Source organism: Oryctolagus cuniculus, chromosome 3 (genome assembly GCF_964237555.1).
Source record: "Oryctolagus cuniculus chromosome 3, mOryCun1.1, whole genome shotgun sequence".
NCBI lineage: Eukaryota > Metazoa > Chordata > Mammalia > Lagomorpha > Leporidae > Oryctolagus > Oryctolagus cuniculus.
In genome coordinates, this window is record NC_091434.1 from 34,337,198 (window position 1) to 34,362,018 (window position 24,821).

The 24,821-nt window shown below is 40.2% G+C and overlaps 1 protein-coding gene and 1 long non-coding RNA gene across 9 annotated transcripts in view; one reads left to right on the forward strand and one right to left on the reverse strand.

The window, feature by feature from the left end:
- Nucleotides 1-24,821, forward strand: part of LOC138848940 (uncharacterized) — a 111,340-nt gene that overhangs the window by 70,276 nt on the left and 16,243 nt on the right. The window lies entirely within an intron of this gene.
- PARD3B (par-3 family cell polarity regulator beta) overlaps nucleotides 1-24,821 on the reverse strand; it is a 1,151,792-nt gene that overhangs the window by 25,643 nt on the left and 1,101,328 nt on the right. For 2 of the 8 annotated variants that reach the window (XM_008259013.4, XM_051849250.2), the window contains one exon: nucleotides 4,663-6,046. The exons of the other annotated variants lie outside the window; for them this stretch is intronic. In XM_008259013.4, the coding sequence (XP_008257235.3) occupies nucleotides 6,033-6,046 (14 nt within the window). In that variant the 3' untranslated portion in view covers nucleotides 4,663-6,032. Of the gene's footprint in view, nucleotides 1-4,662; nucleotides 6,047-24,821 lie in introns of those variants that run through there. 8 annotated transcript variants of the gene reach the window in all.

The window sequence follows — 24,821 nt, forward strand, 5'->3', positions numbered from 1 at the left end:
CCTGCAGTAACTTGAACTGAGAATTGACTTTTTATGGAGATTTATTACAACAGCATTGCCATTCAAGAATAGGCGGCTATCACCATAAATAAAGAGCAGACACAAAAGGATGTGAAAATCCGAGACAGAGAATTTGTCAAGGTGAGTAAATCATGAACTTACTTATACTGCAAATAAATACACGCTACTAAAGCTATCACTCTTTAGGAGAAAATCTTTTCTCTACCCTGGAGAAACCAAGTCAAGCTGTTGGGGTTTGAATTCCCTACCCTTGTCCAAAGAATCATTGACCTCAGATCTCAGAGAGCAATGCCTCGATGCCTTGGTGGCGCAAGTACGTGGCTCTGATGAAGAAAAGATGTGGATTTTCATAACCGCCAAGCCTGGTGTGGCCTATAATCAACGGTGCTGATTAAGCTTGCTTTCTGCAAGAGAACACAAAGCTACTGAAATGTAGTTCAAAGCCTTCCCTGAAATATGAGGCAGGAGAAACAGCTGACGGCGGACTACCCATACATACTCCAAAAGGGCCACATTTCCTCTGGACGCTGAAACCTGTGTAAGTGAACGTGTTTCCATGTCCAGCCTTGTTGTTTCAGCTGTTAGGAGAGCCAGGGATCTCTATTACTCCCTGCCTGGAGATGCTGACCTGCACAACAGCCCCGGGCAGACAGGGGGCCTCCCCTTCTCTGTTCCACATTTAAATAAATGCCTGCTGATCCTTCCCTAGGCTACCATTCTGGCCTTCTCATCCCCACTAAATGATTCATTAGGTTGGATTAACCCTTTACAAACTACTATTTACCAAAGGGCCCCTGGGGATTCTCACACACTCCATCATTTTTAGCCATTATAAACAGCCGGCCCCAGCAGGGTGGAATCCACTTTAAGGTTACTCAGGTTGACAATGTGGGTTTTGTTAGCTCCAATTTACTTAAAAGCTCAAGACAGCACTTACTTTGTGAGATGGGGTACACACATATGTTCATCCCCCAGCCTCTATATTCCAAATGTACTTCTTGCCATAAACCCCTAAGTGAGCATTCCACAAAAAAGACCGAACCAGAAAGGAGCAATCAAACCAAGGCAGTGGGGTTACACGGAGCCTAATTTCACACCTCTGCTACCCAGGCCTTCTTTTTGGTTGGTGCCATTTTCTGCCTATAATCAGCTGTGTGCACAATGAGTGGTGCCTGCCAAATGGCTATTTGTGGGTGCAATTAGACACCTGTGCCTTCAAACAAGTTGGAAGCACCTAATTGTGTCTGCATGTAGCCACTTGTGGGTGCAATTATCCAGAAATCCAGGTGCACCTGGTATTATGCACAATTTAAGGGGGGGGTGTTTTCCAAAAATGAAGGCTCAGGTTAAGCACACACCCTTCGAACTTTGGTTCAGCGTAAGCCACCACCACGTGTAGACACGGAGCTCTTTGTTTTAGGGTCTACAGCAGTGCTGCCCAGTAGAAAATAAGTGCAAACCACACAGATAATTTAAAATTTTCTGGTAGCCACATGAAGGAAAAATGAAGTAGGTGAAGCTAAATTTATTTTACTTCACCCAATAAATCCAAAATGTTGTTTCAACATGTAATCAATATAAAATGGTATTTTACATTTGTTTTGTATAAAGTCTTGGAACCTAGTATGTACTGTACTCTTAAAGCACATCACAGTGCTGATTAGTTACATAGCACTGCTTGCCAGCCTGTGCGATAGTGGCTACCACCTTGGGTAGTGCAGGTCTGCAAAGAATTAGTTTCAACTGTGATTAATTGCTTGTGATTTTTTTAACCTCTAAGCACTTTTCTGAGTATTTACAAACAAGTTTCAGAAAACATAATACTTGAAAATGCCCTTTTGTGTCATGGGGTTGTCATGGGTGACATAAACATCATCATAAACATTCTCCACAAAGTGACACAGAATGTTGACAAGCTGCCCCCTTCGCTGCATCTGGTCTATGAAGAGCACACTGGGGATGGGGGCTGGAAGTGGCTGTTGCAGGCAGTGTAGACAGAAGTTAAACAGAGGCAGCCAGATTTGGGATGGAGGTCAATGTGGAGATTGTAGTACAGGCACTCAAGATTGTGGCAGACTCCAGCACTGTCCTTTGTCATCTAAGAGTTTGTTCCAGTTCACCGCAGTGAGCATGGCCTTAACAATACTTTTGATAGATGCTACAGCTCTTGTTGGTTGTATTTGGGATACTGAATTAACATCCAGTGAACACAAGAGGCCTGCAGCTGGGAAATGGAGAAAGAACAGAATCTGTTTGATGGGGTTGTGGTGAAGATGAAATCACACCTAAGACGACTTAGAAGAGGTCTAACACAGAACAGGCAGGCAATGGCTCTGAGCTGCCATCGTCATCTTCCTCACCGTCACCATCCTGAGGACCATTTGTAAGCCCTCCCCATATGGTCCGTGCCTACTACATGTAGGTGTGTGCACAAGCACACTCACACTTGGAGAAGGGAGAACGACTACTTCTCCTTTGCAAGTAGTTTCCAGTGGCTACTAATTCCTTTATTCATCAGTGCCATATACTCAGCTAAGTTCTCCAAGTTTGGGGATCAAATGTGAACATCTCTGATTCTCTCAACCATTCCTAGCAGATTTCAAGGTCGTGACACAGACATTGCCTGAGCTGTTGAAGGGAAGACAAGAAGCTACTGGTAATGCTCTTTCATTTCACAAAAAGAGTCCATGGAGAACAGGTACTGTGCATTTTTCTTCGCTGAACCAAGAACAGCCACTTTCACATGCTCTTAGAGCAGCGAAGTCGTATTTCTATGTAGTAGGGTCATAGATGAAGGTACTTTAAGAAGTGCATGAAAAATGGAATTAAAAAATAGATTGGTCCAAGAATTTTTGAAATCAATGTGTACTTTTTTTTCACGACACACATTTCTAAAAACTTTTTGGAAGATCCCTCACAATTACACACCCTTTCATCCCACAGTCACCTGTGCTTGGTTCCTTCCCCTGCTATCCCGACAAAGGCCAGTTCAACAACCCCGCTATCCTGAGTTTGTTGTTCCTTTCATCACTTCTCACCAGGAACTGTCAGCTACCACACTTCTTCCTCATCTCTTCTGTCTTCCCTCACCTGCATCAGTCAGCAGGGCACTGGGCATGCTCAGTTGTCTTCAGACAGCCAATGATACAGCACCTGGTTAACTACATCAGGGGAACAGCGTTTTCTTCACTTGATCTCTGTCTGCACCCTCTACCTCTCCCACTACCCACTCCTTGTTTCTTTGCTGCCATGTGCTCTTTGTCCCACTGCCAAAAATCTCTGAGGGAAAGGCAATCATCAAGAGGAGTCAACAGGATTTTTAAAGACAAAATATCCCAAAGGAACCAAAGTCGTCAACATGGAGAGGGTCCAGATGCCTCCTTGAGGATCTCATCCATGGCTTCCTTCCCTGACTGAACCTGCTTTTTCTCAACCACAATTATTAAAATAGATGCATCATGATTACTTATTTAATTTTACATTTTCTGCCTTAATTGCCAGCATTGACATTCTTAAAAGTAATGTTTCCTCATTCTGTTTCCTTTCATTACTTTTCATTTCTCTGTGAGACTGTGGTGTGTCAAGGAAAGGGGGCATGGATTATCCTGGGATTGCTATCTGTAGGAACACCCATACAGGGCAGGTGTGTATCAGCTAATGTCCCACAGCAACGTTTTAAAAATGATTTTCATGAGTACAGCGCTTTGGTTATAACAATGGGCTAACTAGGTTTGTGCTAGCCTGGCAACTGCTTTGTTTTTATGAGAGAGGGAGAGAGAGAATGAATGAGAACATGTTAAGTGCTCCCTCCTGCTGGCTCTCTCCCCAAATACCTGTAATAGCTGAGGTGGCAGAAGCCAGGAGTTGGGGACTCAATCTGGGTCTCTCATGTAGGTGGCAAGAACTCAATTACTTGAGGCATCACCATGACCTTCCAGGGTCTGCATTAGCAGGAAGCTGGAGTGGCTATCACAGCATGAACGGACACAGGCCCTCTCATTTGGGATGTGGGCATTGTAACTGCTGGGCCAAAAGCTTGCCTTCAGAGCACTTTTTTTCTAGGAGAAATGCACCACAAGTACCAGGACAACTGGTACACTTGTGGGCTGTAGAAGCAGCTTGACTTTGGTTGAGGACCGATTACATGAGGGATGGATTTGGGCTGGTCAGGCTGTTCCTTCTCATCTAGTTATTTCTATATGGCAACCAGAAGTGACAGCAGGACCAGGCTCCCCAACTGGGGGCTGAGCCTCAGACTGGTGGACTAGCCCTAAGCACAATCCACAAAAAATGTGTCCGAGGAGGTGACCTCGTGTGTCTAAAAACTTCTACCATTTTTAAATTCAAAGAAAATCAAATTTAAGTTTTAACATTGCTAAAGTAACTTTAATTGAAAGTATTAGTTACTGCTCAAGCCTATCCAAATGCTTGAAATATAAGCATTTTCTCCAAAGGTATATATTTCCAAAAGTGGTCAGTTATTTTATACCCAAATTGCGTGAAATCTTTGTTATAAGTCAACTCCAGTATGGAATATAATAATTTAAATCTGAAATGATAATTCTGAAGAAACTTATTATAGTTGTTGTACTGATAAGTGTAGCTTTTTGTCACAAGTGTAGTAATGGCACTGAGGCAGTGTTGGTTCCATAAGGATTTTATTACGCAGTGGGGAAGTCACACACCGGGCAAACTGGCCACCCAAGGTTTCCAAACCACTTCTGGTGCTCCTCGTGCCGGGCTTAGCCACAGAAGGTGGATTCTCACAGCATCCCTGTGGGCGGTGCCTCTGAGCTGAAGAATGCAGGTCATGAAGGGCGAGTAGCGCATCCGCTTGGGGCGAGCAGGGCTTCAGTGTCAGGCGAACTCAGAGCCTCGCCTCCGTGTCAGGCCAGCAGGCCTCGTTGTGGGCTGGGAGAACTCTCTCAGAAGGTCTGAGTGCGGTGGGTCAAGCCGGGCTTTAGCCCTGCCACTCTCAGGAGAGCCTATTCAGAGCCTCTCTGGGCCTCTTCCGTCTGCAGTTTATATACACTTTCAGCGGTCAGTGTAGGGCCGGTAAGGCCCCCAGGAGGGTGTGCACGGGCCATGGGTGGTTCTTATCAGTCCTTGCAGGTCTCCTGCAGTCAGCTCAGCTCTTGCTGATTTTTGTTAATACTACAGTGGAGCTGTTTAATTTCTGCTCCTGACACTTTTTCTAACATATTTTAGTGTCTTGTGCCTTCCCATGATTCAACAATGATGAAAAACCATCTGCAGAATGGTTGAACCATAGGAAGGTTTTAAATCTTATATGACTATCATTAGTGTTTCAAAGTTCAGTACTTTGTGATTAATTCCTATAAAAGCTCGAGTCAGAGTGAGATATTTAAAACCATCAGTCTTTACGCAAATGGTGAAACTTATTCCTTGAATTCTTGTGTAATTAAAAAGTAGGCATTAGCATAGCTTTGGATACCGAATTGGAGACAGCAAGTCACTGATGCGTGTTTGCAACTTGCCCTCTGGTCATGAACCTGTAGTCCCAGCCATGAGGCCATATCAACATGCCCTCTTGTTACAGTGTCACCACACACATGCCATCTCCATTATCACAGATGTCAACCAAGAGACAGGAGAAGCCTGCTTTATGATAAGCATGAATGATAGCGAGAGATTGGGCCTTCCAGAGAGCACTTTGCTAAAATGGGTGATTCAGAGATGCCGTGCTTCATTCTTGGAAAAAGATCTAAATTTATTACATTTAATGTTTAATATAAATCACCAAACCTGAATGTATTATAAAAATGAGCTAAAATGCTGCTTAACAGACATTATTAAAGAGTCTTAAGTAGGGAGCCATTTCTAATTGCTAAAAGTTCACAGATGAACACTTCTTGCAAGTACTCATTTTTCAGAGATATTTCTTCCAGGAAGGATGGCCCTTGTTTCAGTGTGAGATATAATCCACGGGACAAAGCTCTTTATGAAAGCATCATCTTGAAGGAATCCTAGGGACGTCCATGATTTAAACCTTAGTCTTCACTGACTTTAATATGAGACAAAATTGAGTTTAAGAATAATTAAGAATAAAATGATAAACAATCCAAGCTGTTATACCTGAAATAAAACAGGTTATGCAAGGCAATAAATGTCAAGAGTCTATCGGCTATTATTAGTCTCCAAAAAAAAAGTGCAGAAAATTATCTGTGTTGTTTTTGTCAGCTTGATTAAAGGATATAAACATGGGTAATTTAAAATTAATCTGTGAAAGAATATGCTGTCATTTCAATTAGAGAACAAAGACTCATTCTTCAGCTGTCCTACCTCAGTTGAAGGAACCATTGAAAACCAGGAAAGTCGGGCCCCCCAAAATGGGATGGGTGCAATAAACCAATTTTCAGCCACAAAATGTGATTTGCAAAATTGGTTGGAAGTAGTGCTGGCTACATACCACCTCTGCTGGGGAGTGAAATTAAAAGTGTATTCCATTCGCACACAGTCCCAGTAGCTTGGCAGCCTCTGGTGCGAGCCGACTCCTCACCACAGCTGCCTTCTCTATTGGCACAAAGCAGCCCCTTTGGGGAGCCTGCCTCCCAGCATATTCAGTAGCATCCTCACACTGATATTGGAAAGGCACCTCTGGGTCACCGGGAGGACCTTATCTCCAAGGAGAAGGACGAGAGAGGCTGGGAAAATGCACTAAACCACAGTGACTTCTTTCTTCCTTATATGAGTCACTCGGATTTTCCCCTCTAATTTCTTAACAGCTCGCTGCAACCCACAACCCAAGTTTTCATTTCCAAAATGCAGGTTCTAAACAACCTTCATTTCTGTTTGTAAAGAAAATTCAGGGCCCACAAAAATAAAGAGAAACAGGTTTTCTTATAGCTTGAGAAATCTTATTATTATGGGAATATTTACATGTATTACATTTTGCTGATCTATTTCATTGTGTTTTATGTTGTATTCTTACAGTAGATATAAACTTTATTATAGTAACTAATTATTAATTTTTCAAAGCAAATATTTACACTACTGTCTAGGTGCTGAGGACGATACAGAGAAATTTAAGATGTGATCCTTGTTCTCAAAAAGTTTATATTTTCTAGTTGGGCAGAGGAACTAAAAATGCATGATCAAAACAAAAACAAATTAGATAGGATATATCAATTTCAGAATCCATGTAAGAATGACTTCTTTTCTTGCCTAATATCTCTGGCTAAAACTTCCAGGACTATATTGAATACTAATGGTGAGAGTGGGCATCCTTGTCTGGTTCAGGGTCTCAGTGGGAATGCTTCCAACTTTTCCCCACTCAATAAGATGTTGGGGCCGGCGCCGTGGCTCAATAGGCTAATCCTCCACCTAGCGGCGCCGGCATACCGGGTTCTAGTCCCGGTCGGGGCGCCGGATTCTGGCCCAGTTGCCCCTCTTCCAGGCCAGCTCTCTGCTGTAGCCAGGGAGTGCAGTGGAGGATGGCCCAAGTGCTTGGGCCCTGCACCCCATGGGAGACCAGGAGAAGTACCTGGCTCCATCAGCGCGGTGCGCCGGCTGCAGCGCGCCAGCCGTGGCGGCCATTGGAGGGTGAACCAATGGCAAAAGGAAGACCTTTCTCTCTGTCTCTCTCTCTCACTGTCCACTCTGCCTGTCAAAAAAAAAAAAAAAAAAAAAAAAAAAAAAAGATGTTGGCCATGGGTTTGTCATAAATTGCCTGATTGTGTTGAGGAATGTTCCTTCAATATCCAATTTTCTTAAGGTTTCCATCATGAAAAGATTTTGGATTTTATCAAATGCTTTCTCTGCATCTATTAAAATAATCATATGATTTTCATTCTTCAGTTTGTTAATGTGATGTATCACATTGGTTTGTGAATGTTGAATCATATTATATACCAGGGATAAATCCCACTTGGTCTGAAGAAATGATCTTTCTTATGTGTTGTTAGATTCAATTAGCTAGTATTTTGTTGAGAATTTTTGTGTCTATGTTTATTAGGGATACTGGGCTATAGTTTTTCTGTGTTTTGTCTTTTTCTGGTTTAGGAATTAAGGTAATGCTGGCTTCATGGAAAGAGCTTAGGAGGATTCCCTGCCTTTCAATTGTTTTGAATATCCTGAGAAGAATTAGAATTAGTTCTTTAGATGTCTGGTAGAATTCAGCAGCGAAGCCATCTGGTCCTGGGCTTTTCTTTTTTGGGAGGATCTTTATTACTGATTCAATCTCCATCTCAGTCTGTTTAGATTTTCTATGTCTTCATGACTCAATTTTGGTAGATTGTATATGTCCAGGAATCTATCCATTTCTTCTAGATTTCCTGTTTGTTGGCATATAGCTTTTTGTAATAATTCCTGAGGATTATTTTTATATCTGTGGTATCTATTGTTAAAATTCCTTTTTCATCGCTGGTTCTATTGTACCAATGCCATCTCACTAGTCAAAGTGATCAATTTCAGTTCACAATTGATAATGATAGGATTAAGAGTCAAAGGGATCACATAAACAAGACTAGTATATGCTAATACTAACTGATAGAATTAAAAAGGAGAGAACTATCCAACATGGGAAGTGGGATACACAGCAGACTCATAGAATGGCAGATGTCCTAAACAGCACTCTGGCCTCAGAATCAGTCCTTAAGGCATTCAGAACTGGCTGAAGAGCCCATGAGAGTATTTTAGGCATGGAAAGCCAAAACACTCTGGAAAAAAAAAAACCAAACTAAATGAAAGATCTCTGCAAGTGAGATCCCAGTGGAAAGAACGGGTCATCAAAGAAGGAGGTACCTTTCTCTGAAGGGAGGAGAGAACTTCCACTTTGACTATGACCTTGTCTAAATAAGATCGGAGTCGGCGAACTCAAAAGGCTTCCATAGCCTTGGCAACTCATGACAAGAGCCTAGGGTGATTACTGACGCCATAAACAAGAGTGTCAACTTGTTAAGTCAACAACAGGAGTGACTGTGCACTTCCTCCTCATGTAGGATCTCTGTCCTTAATGTGTTGTCCAATGTGAATTAATGCTGTAACTAGTACTCAAATAGTACTTTAAACTTTATGTTTCTGTGTGGGTACAAACTGTTGAAATCTTTACTTAATATATACTAAATTGTTCTTCTGTATATAAAGAGAATTGAAAACGTATCTTGATGTGAAAGGAATGGGAGAGGAAGCGGGAGATGGGAGGGTTTTGGGTGGGAGGGAAGTTATGGGGGGGGGGGAAGCCACTGTAATCCAAAAGCTGTACTCTGGAAATTTATATTTGTTAAATAAAAGTTAAAAAAAAAGAAATGCAAGAGACCCTGAATAGCTAAAGGAATATTACACAACAAAAACAAAGCTGGAAGCATCACAATACCAGATTTCACGACATATATGAGTCAGTTATAACCAAAATAGCCCAATACTGGCAAAACAAATAGATGTGTAGGCCAATGGAACAGAATAGAAATTCCAGAAATCAATCCATGCATCTACAACCATCTTATCTTTGACAAAGGAGCTAAAATCAATAGCTGAGCAAGGACAGTCTCCAACAAATGGTGCTGGGAAAACTGGATCGCCACATGCAGAAGTATGAAGCAAGACCCCTATCTTATACCTTACACAAAAATCCACTCAAAATGCATCAGAGACCTAAATCTACAACCCAATACCATCAAATTACTAGAGAACATTGGGGAAACTCTACATGACATTGGCATAGGGAAGCAGTTCTTGGAAAGACCCTCAGAAGCACTGGCAATTAAAGCAAATATTGACAATTGGGATTACATCAAGCTTTTGCACCACAAACTAGATACTCAGCAAGGTAAAGAGGCAGCTGACAGAAAGGGAGAAATTATTTGCAAACTATGAAATTGATAAAGGATTAATATCCAGAATCTATACAGAGCTCAAGAAACTCAACAACATAACAAACAATCCAGTTAAGAAAGGACTTGAAGAAGCATTTTTCAAAAGAGGAAATTCAAATGGCCAATAGACACATGAAAAAAATGTTCAGGATCATTAGCCATCAAGGAAATGCAAATAAAAACCACAATGAGGCTTCACCTCACCCCAGTTAGAATGACTGTCATACAGAAATCAACAAATAATAAATGCTGGCAAGGATGTGGGGAAAAAGGTACCCTATCACCTACTGCTGGTGCACCCATTGTGGAAAACAGTATGGAGATATCTAAGAAAGCTGAAAATAGATCTACCATATGACCCAGCAATCCCAGTCCTGGAAATTCATTCAAGGGAAATGAAATCAGCACATGAAAGAGTTATCTGTACCCGCATGTTCATTGCAGCTCAATTCACAATAGCTAAGATATGGAATCAACTCAGATGTCCATCAACTGATGACTGAATAAAAAATTATGGCATATGTACACTATGAAATATACTCAAGGGTTAAAAAAATAAAATCCTTTCTTTTGCAACAAAATGGATACAACTACATCCCATTATACTTAGTGAAATAAGCCAGTCCCCAAAAGACAAATACCATATGTTTTCCATGATCTGTGGTAACTAAAAGATACATAAAATATTTAAAATATAATATTTAGGAGTGAAACTGACATTTTAAGATTTGATGATAATTTACAGCCCTTGCCTCTGCTGTTGAGTAACAATGTTTTTTTTCCCTCATGCTATTTGTTGAACTCTTTACTTCTATAGGGTTAATCTTATGAGTAATAAAGTAAACTGCAAATAGATCTTTATGAAAATTAAGAATGAGAATAGAAGCAAGAAGAGGAGGAAGGGTGGGAGTGCAGGCAGGAGGGAGAATAGGGTGAGGAAGAATCTCTATGTTCCTAAATCTGTATATATGAAATGCATGAAATTTGTTTGCCTTAAATTAAAAAAAAATTAAAGAATGACATAGAGTTTGACTGTTTACAAAGTTAGATTACATAATTATTAGGTATCAGCACCTGGCTCCTGGCTTCGGATTGCTGTAGCGCGCCTGCCTTAGTGGCCATTTTGGGGGTGAACCAACGGAAGGAAGACCTTTCTCTCTGTCTCTCTGTCTCACTGTCTCACTGTCTAACTTTACCTGGCCAAAAAAAAAAAAAAATATAGAAGTAACATGGTCAATTTGCAAGTTGAACTTCTGGTACTCCATTTTAATACCACCAAGTAGGTACTATTATAATTCTATCATCTAGTTTTAGCATTCATTATTATAATTCTTGCTTATATTGCTTAACTTATCTTGTAGGGGTATCTGCTTTTTTAAAGTAGTCATATCTTCAAATATTATGTACTTCTCCAATATTTTTTTATCTGAGAGACAATGAGTATTCTTATTCATTTGTTTACTCCCCAAATGCCCATAACATCCCCCTGACTGGGGTTGAACACAAACTCTATCCAGGGTTTCAGGAACCCAATTATTTGACCATCACTGACGCCTCCCAGGGTCTGCATTAGCAGGAAGTTGGAGTAAGGAGACAGAGTCAGGTATTGAACCCAGATACTCTGACAATAGATTGAGAGTCTTTAAAATTTTTTTTTAATTTTAATTTTTAATTAGTATTTAACAGATCAATGTGATTTATAGATAGAATTCTAAAAATGTAATTATATTCCCTTTCCCCCTCTCCTAGTCTCTCTCCTTCCCACCCTCCATCCTTCTCTCTTCTTAGAAATCTTTTTTTCTTTTAGTTTTTGAGATAACATATTTTAAATTTACATTACAGTAAAAAGCTTAATATTTCACTGAAGAAGAAGTTTAAGAAGTAAAAAATAGAAAGTCTCTAGTGGGAACATAGACAACAGCTATAAATATTAATTGAATAATTGAATGGAAAAATGACCATTTCACTCATATACAATAAATTTTAAAGTAACACAGATCATCAAAACTATAGTAGTATAAAATTCTTAGCAATTGATATGACAAAGTTATAAAACAAAGTTTAACAAAACTCTATTTGAAGTAATACTGATACACATAGACCTTTGTTTTTTCTTATTGTTTGTTTTTTAAATTTTAGCTCCCATGTAAACATGCAGTATCTTTCTTTCAAGACATAGCTTATTTCATTCAACATGATGTGTTCCATTTGTATCCATTTTGCTGCAAATAGTAGAATCTCATTCTTTTTAGTAGCTGAATAATATTCCATTGTGTATATAAAACACATTTTCTTTATCCATTTATCTGATGATGGATACCTTTGTTGATTCCATATTCTGGCTATTGTGAACAGAGCTGCTATAAACATGGTTGTGCAGGTATCTCTATGATACACTGTGTTCAAGTCTTTTGGGTATATATCTAGTAGTGGGATTCCTGGGTCATATGGCAATTCTATTTGTAGTTTTCAGAGACATCTCCACAATGTTTTCCATACTGGCTGCACCAACTTATATTCCTACCAACAGTGTAAGTGTTCCCCTTTGTCCACATCTTCGCCAGCATTTGTTACTCTTGGTGTTTTAGATTTTTGTCATTCTGACAGAGGTGAGGTGATATATCATTGTGGTTTTGACTTGCATTTCTCTGATGGTTAATGATGTTGAGCATTTTTTCATGTATTTGTTGCCCATTTGTATATCTTCTTTAGAGAACTGTTGAAGTCCTTTGCCCATTTCTCAACTGGATTTGTTTTTTGTTGTTGTTGTTAAGTTTTTAAAGTTGCTGATATATTTGGAATATTAATCCTTTGTCAAATAGGTAGTTTCCAACTATTTTTATTTATTTATTTATTTATTTTTGACAGGCAGAGTGGACAGTGAGAGAGAGAGACAGAGAGAAAGGTCTTCCTTTGCTGTTGGTTCACCCTATAATGGCCACCACAGCCAGAGCGCTGCGGCCAGCGCACCACACTGATCCGATGGCAGGAGTCAGGTACTTCTCCTGGTCTCCCATGGGGTGCAGGGCCCAAGCACTTGGGCCATCCTCCACTGCACTCCCTGGCCACAGCAGAGAGCTGGCCTGGAAGAGGGGCAACTGGGACAGAATCCGGCGCCCCAACCGGGACTAGAACCCGGTGTGCCGGCGCTGCAAGGTGGAGGATTAGCCTAGTGAGCCGCGGCGCCGGCCTCCAACTATTTTTTCCCACTCTATTGGATGTCTCTTCACTCTATTCAGAAGGTTTCTGAGTTTGCTAAAGTCACATTTTATAGTCACATTTGTTTAGTTTTGCTTTTGTTGCTTGTGTTTTGGGGGTCTTGCCAAGTCATCCCCTACATCAATGTCTTGGAGTGTTTCCTGTATGTTTCCTTCCAGCAACGTCATGGTCCCAAGTCTTAAATTTGGGTCTCTTATCCATCTGGAATTGATTTTTGAATATTGTGAGAGGTATGGGTCTAATTTCATTCTTCTACATATATATGTCCAGTTTTGCCAGCACCATTTGTCCAAGAGACTATCTGTACTCAACTGTACTGAGTACTTTTGTCAAAAATCAGTTGGCTATATGTACATGGATTAATTTCTAGGTTATCTCTGCTATTCCATTAGTCTATATATCCATTTTTATGCCAGTACCAGGGTATTTTAATTACTACAGCTTTGTTGTATGCTTTGAAGTCATTATTGTGAAGTTTCCAAATTGATTTTTCTTGTTCAGGATTGCTTTGGCTATTCTGGGATTTTTTTGTGATTCCATGTGAATTTTAGGATTGCTTTTTCTAGTTCTGCAAAGAATGTCATTGGCATTTTGATAGGGACCACATTGTCATAAAGTGTGCTGCCTGTGTTGAGGAATGTTCTTTCTATATCCAATTTGCTTAGAGATGTAATCATAAAAGGGTATTAGATTTTATCAAAGGCTTTCTGTGCATCTACTGAGATAATCATATGATTTTTGCTCTTTAGTTTGTTAATGTGATGTATCACAATGATACACACAGTCACAGTGTTTTCACAGTCCTGACACACAAGCCTCCCACAGTCATGAGTGCCCAGCCCCATCAGTTCTCTCAGCCAGACTCAAGCATTTCCTCTCAGCTGGTTGCTGAGCATGTGGCCCAGCTGTAAGTTATGTCTAAAATGGTACCCACCCTCTCTCAGCTTGTTATAGAGTGCCAGTGCAGGGTAACTGGGGAGAGAGAAATGTGCCCCACCCCCCGCCTTTTTTGTCCTCTTATTTGGCAGGTACACTGTCTCCCACAGGGCTCCAAACTGCAAAGGAGGATAGTTTGACTTCCTCCTTCCGGATTTGTATCCCTTTGATTTCTTTTTCTTGTCTAACAGTTCTGGCTAAAACGTCCAGGACTGTATTGAACAGCACTGGTGAGAGTGGGTATCCTTGACTGGATGCTGGTTTCTCACCAGGCTCTTCCCACAGCTTTATCACCAGGGGCTTGGGCTGCTGCAGACTGGTCTCATCTCACGCCAAAGCTGAAGCTGGTGCTGAGTTTCTCTGCTGCTGGGGTCCTGAGCTGTGTGTGTCCACACCCTTCATGTAGGTCCATAGTGTCCCTCTAATTTGTGTGGAGTTTCCTCTTTCACTTTATCCCTCTTTCCTGAGCCTGCACTCTCCCCTCCCCCTCTTTTTTAAAAAACTATCTGCTAGACTAGAGCAGTAAGCTCCCTCCCTATTACGCCATCTTGGATCCAAACGGAATGTCTTTCTTGATGCTTTTCCATGTGAGTTCATCATTAGCATTCAAAAAAGCTACTTTTTTGTATGATTATTTTGTAACTTGCAACTTTACTGAATTGCTTTATCAATTCTAACAGTTTTTTGATGGAGTATTTAGGTTTTTCCACGTAAAGTATCTTCTCATCTGCAAACATGGATACTTTGACTTCCTTTTTTCCCATTTGGATGCTCTTTGGTTCTTTTCCCTAATTGCTCTTGCTAAAGCTTTAGGTACTACATTGAATAAGAGTGGTGAAAGTGGACATACTTGTCTTGTTCCAGATCTAAAGGGAAATGATTTTAGTATTTTCCCATTCAGTATGATATTGGCTGTTGGTTTGTGATATATAGCCTTTATAATTTTGAGGAATGCTCCTTCCATACCTAATTTGTGAAGGGTTTTTATCATGAAGAGGTGTTGAATCTTATTAGATGCTTTCTCTGCATTTATTGAGATCACCATATGGTTTTGGTTCTTCAGTCTGTTGATGTGATTTATGATGTTTATTGATTTGCAAATGTTGAACCACCCTTACATTTCTGGGATACATCCCACGTATTGTGATGCATGAATTTTTTGATGTGGTTTTGGATTCGATGTGCTAGTGTGCTGCTGAGAATCTTCGCATGTATGTTCTTCAAGGATATAGGTCTGTAGTTTCCTTCTCATGGAGTGCCTTTGGTTTTGGTATCAAAGTAATGCTGGCCTCATAAAAGGAGTTTGGCAGAGTTCCATCTTGTTCAATATTTTGGAATAGTTTAAAGAGTATTGGGGTTGCTTCCTTTTTGAATGTTTTATGGAATTCAGTGGTAATGCAAATGGGTCCCAGGCTTTCCTGTGATGGAAGACTTTTGATTATTGCTTCAGCCTCATTGCTTGTTGTGGGTCTTTTTAGGTTACCTATATTTTCTTAATTTAATCTTGATATATGAATCCAGGAATTTATTTCTTTGGAGTTTTCCAGTTATTGGTATATAGTTCTTTATTATATTTTCTTATGATCCTTTGTAGTTCAGTCATGTCGGTTTTAATGTCTCCTTTTTAAAGAAGATTTATTTATTTCTTTGAAAGATAGTTACAGAGAAGCAGAGGCAGCCAGACACAGAGAGAGATCTTCCATCCACTGATTCATTCTCCAAATGGCCGCAGTGGCTGGAGCTGGGCCAGTCTGAAGCCAGGAGCCTGAAGCCAGGGGCCTGAAGCTTCTTCTGAGTCTCCCACGTGGATGCAGGGGCCCACGGACTTGGGCCATCTTCTACTGCTTTCCCAAGCCATAGCAGGGAGCTGGATCAGAAGTGGAGCAGCCAGGTCTGGAACCCATATGGGATGCCAGCGCTGTAGGTGACAGCTTTACCTGCTACATCACAGAACTGGCCCCTAATGTCTCCTTTTTCATCTCTAATTTTTTGAGTTTATTCTTTTTTCTTGTTAGTCTGGGTAAAGGTTTATTTTATCTTCTCAAAAAAAAAAAAACACCTTTTTTGTTTTGTTGATCTTTTGTATTTTTTTTATTTTTAGTTTAAATTTAATTTATGTCTTCTCTGATCCTTATTATTTCTCACATCCTGCTGATTTTGGGTATGGTTTGTTCTTGGTTTTCTAAGTCTTCAAGATGCATCATTAGTTCTCTGACTTTTTTTAAGGTAAGCACTTAAAGCTGTAAACTTCATTTATATTTATCTCAAGAAAGTTTTTGATTGCCTTTTTAATTTCTTCAGTGACCCACTGACTATTGAGTAGCATGTTGCTTATTTTCCAAGTACTTTTGAGTGCTCTGTTCTTGTTGTTGATTTGTAGTTTTATTCCTTTATGGTCTGAGAACATATATGGTATGATTTCAATCTTTTTAAATTTTCTGAAACTCGATTTGTGACCTAATATGTGGTCTATTCTCAAAAATGTTCCATGTGCTGATGAGAAGAGTGCATATTGTGTGAAATATTGTAAATATCTGTTAAATGGTCCATTTGCTTGATAGTATGTTTCAACTCCAATGTATCTTTGTTGACTTTCTGTCTGGATTCTCTGTCTATTTGATGAGAGTGGGGTCACTCACTATTATTTGTACTGGGGTCTATCTCTCCCTTTAGGTCTAATAGTATTTGATGTATATATATCTTGGTGGTCTTGTGTTAGGTGCATATGTATTATGGTGCTGAATTGAACCTTTTATTAAAATAGATTGTCTTTCTTTATCTCTTTTTATAGTTTTTGATTTAAAATGAGTTTTATTTGATATCAAGATAGCTATGCCTGCTGCCTTTTGGTTTCCATTTGCTTGGTATATCTTTTTCCAACCCTTTACTTTCAGTTGCTCACAAGGTAAGTTTCTTGTAAGCTGTATACAGTGGGGTTGTGGTTTTTTGTCCATTCAGCCAACCTAGGTCTTTAGTTTGGTGAATTTGATCCATTTCCATTCAAGGTTAGTATTGGTCTGGTGATGGTGAATTCTGTCAGTTTTTGCTAATCTGGAAAAGATTTCTCCTAAAGTGTTGAAAGGATAGCTTTGCTTAATAATCTTGGTTGGAAGTTTTTTTTTTCTTTTAAGGCCTTGAATATATCATCCGACTCTCTTCCAGTCTGTAAGGTTTCTGCCGAGAAGTCTGGTGTTAATCTAATTGGTTTTCCTTTATATTTAACTTGACACTTTCCACATACTGTCTTTAGGAGTCTCTCTCCTTGTCTTTAACTTTAGACACTTTGATGACAATATGCCTTGGAGAAGACCTTTTTTGGTTGAGTTCATTGAACTTCTTGTATCTGGATGTTCATGTCTCTTTCAAGACCTGCGAAGTTTTCAACTATTATTTCATTTACTAGGCTCTCAATCCCTTTTTCCTTTTCTTCTTCTTCAGGAATATCTATAATATGAATATTTGGTTATTTAATGGTATCCCATATCTCACATAGACTTTATTCATTCTTTTCAAATTCTTTTCTCTTCATTCTTTATCTAGATTATTTCAAAATTCTTGTTTTCAAGGTCAGAAATTTTTTCTTCCACTTGGACTATTCTGCTGTTAAAGCTCTCAATCCTGTTTTTTATTTCACTGATTGAAGATTTCATCTCCAAAATTTCTATTTGTTTCTCCTTAATGAGTTCTGTCTCCTTAGTAATATTTACATTTACGTCACTCATTGATTTCTTCATTTCTTTACTCTACCTGTATTCTCCTGCATCTCATTAAATTTCCTTACAATCATTTTGAATTCTATGTCTGTCATTTCCTAGTTTTCCTTCAGTTCAGGATCTAATTCTGGAGGAGTATTGTGTTCTTCTGGAGGCTTCGTGCTATCTTGCTTCTTCATGTCTCCTGTGTCCCTGCGTTGATGTCTGCCCATCTGGTATGTTCATCCCTTCTTTATGGTGCAGGTTTTATTGTAAAAGAGTATATGATTTAGCTGGAATGAAGATGATCACTTGGCTTTGGTTCTAGGTGAGCCCAGGAGTGTAATCACTGAGTAATTTCTTTTGTATTAATCAATGTCAGCTTGTCTATAAGTGATACAATGGTCTAGTCTGGTGCAGTTTTCAGGGATAGAAGTTTGGCTTTGAGACGAATATGGTTTTCCTAGAGTGTATATCTTTGGTCCACAGAGAGTTCTGTGTCAGTTTCCCTGGTGAATGTGACAGCCAGAGCCTTGTTCTTGGTGCTGAGGGAGAAAAAGATGACTGCCCCCTGTCCTACTGGCAAACCCAAGTGATGCCAGGGCTGTGGTACCAATTACTGTGGCTCGAGGACTGTGTGATATGGATGGATCCTTCTTCGGGTCCTTCTAGGAGAGTCCAACTGGTGCTGTGGCTTATTACCTAACAGCCCTAGTTTTAGGATTAGGGGATGTGAACTTAACCCCATTCCAGCCTTCAGTGTGACTACAATGAGGAGATTTTACTCTGGAGGGTATGAGTCCAGAGAGGTGGAATGCAGCTAGGTTCTTGCCTTTGTCCACCAGATAGATTCCAGTGGCACTGAGAAATTTAGAATGAATTGTTACAGTGCTGGTCTTGCATGGTACAGTGGGGTCACTACCCAGATCTCCAGGGTGGGAGCAGATTTTTATGGGCTGCTTCTGGTGTTAGCCCCCAGAAGCTAAGGTGATTCCCTCTTCCTCATGTAGGGTTGTGAGCATAACTCTGAAGCTGACACCCCTAAACCCCACAGTTTCTGTCCTTTGCCCTACGAGTTGCCCTGACTCTGACCATGATACTGCTAGGAGCAGAACAGAGCTGCACTGTGTGACTGAGTGTGGTGCGCTGCAGGAATGGAGGAGGGGAAGGAAGCAAGGCAGCTTCCCTTGCTCCAAGCGCAGCAGTTGCTTAGACCCCAGTCAGCTCTCCAGGCTGAAGTAAAAGTCAGTGGGTGACTGTGGAATTCCCTTTCAAGTAAAACCGTGAGCTGCGGGGCACACTCAATTTCTTCCTACCTTGATGGGTAGGATGGCGACTCACAGCCAGCAGCTGGCTGTGCCATGTGGTTGGCTTCAGTGGTTTCTCCGTTTTCTCTAGATGTGGGAGTCTTAACCAGCGTTTTAGCTACTAGGCTAAATGCTCATTCCACAATAACTTAATTGCAGTTTTCTGTTTAAATGCCAAGGTGACTGTAGGGATTATAGGTGAGCCCATTCTAGTTTCTTCAGTGTTACAAATGTGATAATGTTACAAATGTGCTTTTTGAGGATCTTGTCCTTGGAATGCACACAGTTATGGTAGTTACAGGGATATAAAACCCTTGCTCTGAGTGACATAGTATTAATTTAACTCTAGCTACCACATTACCGTTTGGAATTTATCTATAATCAATTAGCAGACAGAAGTTTACCTGATCTAATACCCTGGGAACATATATCAAGGAAAGAAAGGATAGGGAGAGGAGTACAGTCTACAGGAAACCAGTTCCTAGGCCAGCTGTTTGGGTTCATCAATGGAAGAGCAGTTTTTCTGCTGTCAATGGAGGGGATCCCTTGTGAATATTGCTCATGAAATAGTGACTTCAAGTCACTAAAGAGTAGATGGACTGGGTGCAGAGAATCCAGTGAGGTAGCCCCTGTATTTGCTTCACAAAAGCAGAAGGTTAGGTATCTGCCTGTACCCTGAACTGCTTTCTATAATGTTATTTTTATCAAGGTTCCAGGAATAAGTGTCATAGAAGAGTTCAAAAAATAAACAGCTTTGGAAAACAATGTGGGATTCCGAACCAAACTACAAAGTTGTTTCAATATTAAGGAAGTTACCCAGGTATCTTTAAAAAACAAAACAAAACAAAAAAAACAAAAAAACAAAAAAACAATGCATGAAGTCATCTTCCAAGAACTAGGAAACTTGAGCATTCTTGGAGATAATGCCAGCATAAAGATTCCATTACAGCTAACATCTTTACAGTGTTTTTCATTTCAGGGGAAGAAAAAAAATAGCATACATTATTTGTCTTTAAGCTATTTTTTAAAGATTTATTTATTTATTTGAAAGAGTTACACAGAGAGGGAGAGGGAGAGGGGGAGAGGAGGAGTGAGGGAAAGAGAGAGAAAGAGAGAGAGAGAGAGAGAGAGAGAGAGAGAGAGAGAGAGAGACAGACAGACAGGTTTTCCATCTGCTGGTTCACTCCCAAATTGGCCACAGTGGCTGGAGCTATACCGATCTGAAGCCAGGAGCCAGGAGCTTCTTCTGGGTCTCCCATGAGGATGCGAGGGCCCAAGGATTTGGGCCATCTTCTAATGCTTTCACAGGCCATAGCAGAGAGCTGGATAGGAAGTGGAGCAGCTGGGACTCGAACCTGTGCCCATATGGGATACTGGCACTGCAGGATGTGGCTTTACCCCTTATGCCACAGTGCCAGCCCTTAAGATATTCTTGTGAAAACTTCAGTATATGTTATTTACTATAATTCTTTGTACTCCATTAAACTTTTTATTTGGTAATTTTTCAAGAATAAAAATAAAGAAAAATATTTTCCATATTTACTTGTCTTGGCCCTGATGGCTCTGTTTTTATTTGTTTGCTTTTTAAAACAGCAAACAGGATACTCAAAAATATACTCAAGTCCTAGCTAATGTACCAGGGTACGAAAAGGAAGTAAAAGTACAGAAGAAAGGAAGAAATAAATTGCCTTGTTTGCAGGTGACATGATCATCTATGTAGAAAACCTGAAAGAATCTCAAACTCCTGGAATGAATAAATGCTTATAGCAGTGTTGTAGGAGACAAGATTACTAGGATACAATCACTTTCCTATATGCGGACAATGAGCAAGTGGAATTGAAATTTAAAAACACAATATCATTTACATTAGCATTCCCTAAAATGAAATACTTCCATATAAATCTAACAAAATAGTTGAATATACATCATATATAAGGGAAATTACAAAAGAAGTTAGAAAGAAATTAAATATTGGAAATAGTCTATGTTCATGGATAATAACTCAGTATTATCAAGATATAAGTTCTTCCCAACTTGATCTATTGATTCAATGCAGTCACAAATTCCCAGAAAGTAATTTTGTGGCTATTGAGAAGCCAATTCTCAAGCTTATATGTAAAGACAAAAACTCCAGAATAGCTCAACAAAATGCTGGAGGCAAAGAACAAATGTGAGGAACCTATACTACCCAATTTTAAAATTTACTATAAAGCTACAGTAATCAAGACAGCGTGGTATTGTCAGCCAAAAAACAAATAAACAGATCAGTAGAACTGAACAGAGAGGCCAGCAGTAGACTAGTAGAAATAAAGTCAACTGACCTCTAAAAAGACCAAAGGGAACACAATGTAGAAAAGATACCTCTTCAACAAATGCTGTTGAAATAATTGAACTGGCTGTGAGAAAAAAAAAAAATACAGACCTTATAACCTTCCACAGAATGGATCATAGATCTAACTATTCGGTGCAAAACTATAAAACTCCTAGGATAAAATCTAGTTAACCCTAGATAAGGTGATACCTTTTAGTTGTACAAAAGGCATGAGCCATGAAAAAGAATTGATAAGCTGGACTTCATTCATATTAAAAACATTTGCTGTTTGAAAGAAAATAAAAAGAGGGTGAAAAGAGAGCCATAGACTGGGAAAAACATTTTCAAAAGACACAACTGATAAAGGGCTGTTATCTGAAATATACAAAGAACTCTTCAACAATAAGAAACAACCTGATTTAAAAAATGGGCCAAAGATCTTAAGAGATTTCTTACTAAAGGAGGTACACACATAACTTATGAAGAGATGTTCCAGATCCTATGTCATCAAGGAAACTCTGAAACAACAATGAGATTCTAGACACTATTAGAAAGGCCAAAATCCAGAATACTGACACCAAATGCTGGCAAGGATATGGAGCAGCAGGAACTCTCATTTATTGTTTTTTTTTTTTTTTTTTTTTTTGACAGGCAGAGTGGACAGTGAGAGAGAGAGACAGAGAGAAGGGTCTTCCTTTGCCGTTGGTTCACCCTCCAATGGCCGCTGCGGCCGGCGCGCTGCGGCCGGCGCACCGCGCTGATCCAATGGCAGGAGCCAGGAGCCAGGTGCTTTTCCTGGTCTCCCATGGGGTGCAGGGCCCAAGCACCTGGGCCATCCTCCACTGCACTCCCTGGCCACAGCAGAGAGCTGGCCTGGAAGAGGGGCAACCGGGACAGAATCCGGCGCCCCAACCGGGACTAGAACCCGGTGTGCCGGCGCCGCTAGGTGGAGGATTAGCCTAGTGAGCCGCGGCGCCGGCCCTCATTTATTGTTGGTGGGAATTCCAAATGGTACAGTCACTTTAGAAACCAAACTGGTAGTTTCTTATAAAACTCAGCATGCTATATCATCCAGCAATCAGATTTCTTTGTATTTACTCAGAGTTTAAGACTTACGTCCATATAAAAACCTGCCCATTGACACTTATAGTAGTCTTATTGCAAAAACTTGGAAGCAACCAAGAAGTCCTTCAGTAGATGAATGGATAAATAAAAAGCAATACATCAATCCTTCAATCCTAGAAAGCAAAGAGCTATCAAGACATGAAAAAGCATGGAGGAAAGTTAAATACATGTTAGCAAGCAAAAGAAGCCATTCTGAAAGGCTGTGTGTTCTGTCGTTCCAATATGACATTCTAGAAGTTAGAACTATGCAGAAATAAAAATATCAGAAGTTGCCAGGGATCGATAGAGTGAGATGCGCAGGCAGAGCACAGGGGATATTTAGGGTGGAGAAACTACTCTTTGTAATACTATAGTATGTCATTATATATTGCCCAACTATAACTGTCCTTCTATATTGTCCAGCAACACCAAGAGACAACCCTAATATAAACTGTGGACTTCAGGTGATAATGGGATGTTAATGTATGTTCCTCAATTGTAGCAGATGTATGGATCTGAAGGGGGATGCTAATAATGGGTATGGTTATGTATTTGTAGGACTAGGAAGTTTAACAGAAGTCTCTACTTTCCTCCCAATTTCCTTGTGAAATTAAAATTCCTCTAAAAATTATGTTTTCAAAGAATGAACCCTTACGTGAGTCATGCCTTGCTCTCCTAGAGAAAGAGAGAGGCAGCTGGTAACTTTCTCCTCTTTTCAGTGAGCTGGGTCACTGGCAAAAGACACTATGAACCTTTCTTTGCAGGGCAGATGAAGCCACAGGTTCTATTTTTAAGTCTATAAATGCTGCCTTTGTGTGGCATCTCCGGCTCCCACCCTCCCTCCCTCCCTCTCTCTTTTCAGTCCTCAGTGAGTTCTGACCTTTGCAGCTCCTACAGGTCCCTAAGCCTCCTTACTCTCTGCCCCTCTCCTTAGCAACACAAGAAAGGAGATAGTAAACATTTTAATTCCCACTTTAAAAGTCTTCATCTGAAACTGCGAAGGGAAAGGCTTGGTCTCCTGTTGTTAAAATGTGAAGTCCCATTAGAGAACTGTGTCTTTGCAGATTCCAGCATATGTGAGAAAACGGGGTTGTTTAGTTCTAGACGTGACTTTTGGGCTATTATGAGAACAACAGATGACGTGAACAAGCCCTGTTGGTATAGAGCTTTCTGGAATTATGTGAGAGGAGCAACTGTACACTGTGGTGCGTGGGGCAGCCTGTAATAGATGCGTGCAACTGGGACGTGTGAGTAACAATGCTACATGGAGCAGAGATGAGGCTGGTTCATAATCATCTACCTGGAAACTTCTTCCTAGAACCACGATGCAGTTGGCACCAGGATGATCTCTGACCGCATAAAGCACTGAGGGGTGTGTGTAGCCCTGCTTGTGGCCTGTCTTTGCTAAGTTCTCCTTAGGCCATCCGTAAGCTCCCCACCCTTTTAATTTTATGCTTTTCACATTCTTAGAGAATGAGATTCTCACCATGAAGTTGCCACAAGTGTTACTGGTTTAGCCAACTTTGATGTCAGTTTTCTTTCTAAAATCTACTTTCTCGGCTCATAGTATATAAAATTGTGACTGTGGTTTCTGAAATTCTGAAATAAGTGTTTTATCTTTAAGGACATTTTTGTTATTCTGTGGTGAAGTTGTCAACGCTTCTTAATACTTAAGAATTTCCTCCTTTCCCTCCAGTGTATAATTTCTTCCATATTTTCAGATACTTACGTCACCTAAGCCAATTTGTTGGCACATTTCTCTGCACACCATAGAAAGAAACCACAGTATAGATTTTAAGTGCTGACAGCGGAAGAACTGTTAATTTGTCTAGTCTGCAACCTGCACAATTTTCTACGTTTCGCAGAGTATAAATTTCTTGATATTCAAATGGATGTTTTCTAAATTATTGGTATTTTATTTTTTACAAAATGGCTTTTCTCGTGATGACTATTTTCTCTAAGTCATTTCCTTATCATTTAAATATTCCAAGTGGTGAGCAATGACACAGCCTCAGTTTGGAGACATCTGCATCTTTGAAGTCCCCTCCTCTGGCAGAAAAACCAAACAAAGCACAACGCTGTTCCAGGGATTCAATTTAAGTAGGACGCTACAGTTGTAGAAATCTGCTTTCTCTTAGTATGTCTTTCCAAATCTCATAGGTGGTTGACATATGATGACTGTTGGTTCTCTGTGTGCTGTGTCATCATGTGTCAAGGGCCCAGGACTGTCACTACACTGCCTGCCTACCCGGAGAATGGCCCTCCATCCACCCTGTTGCCCAAGCTCTGGATTCCGGAGTTCTCTGTGACAACACTGTCCCCAATGCCAACATCTACTCGGTCTTCAAATTGGGTCACTTCACCTTCTTAGCAGCATAGCCTCTCTTTCCTTTTGGCG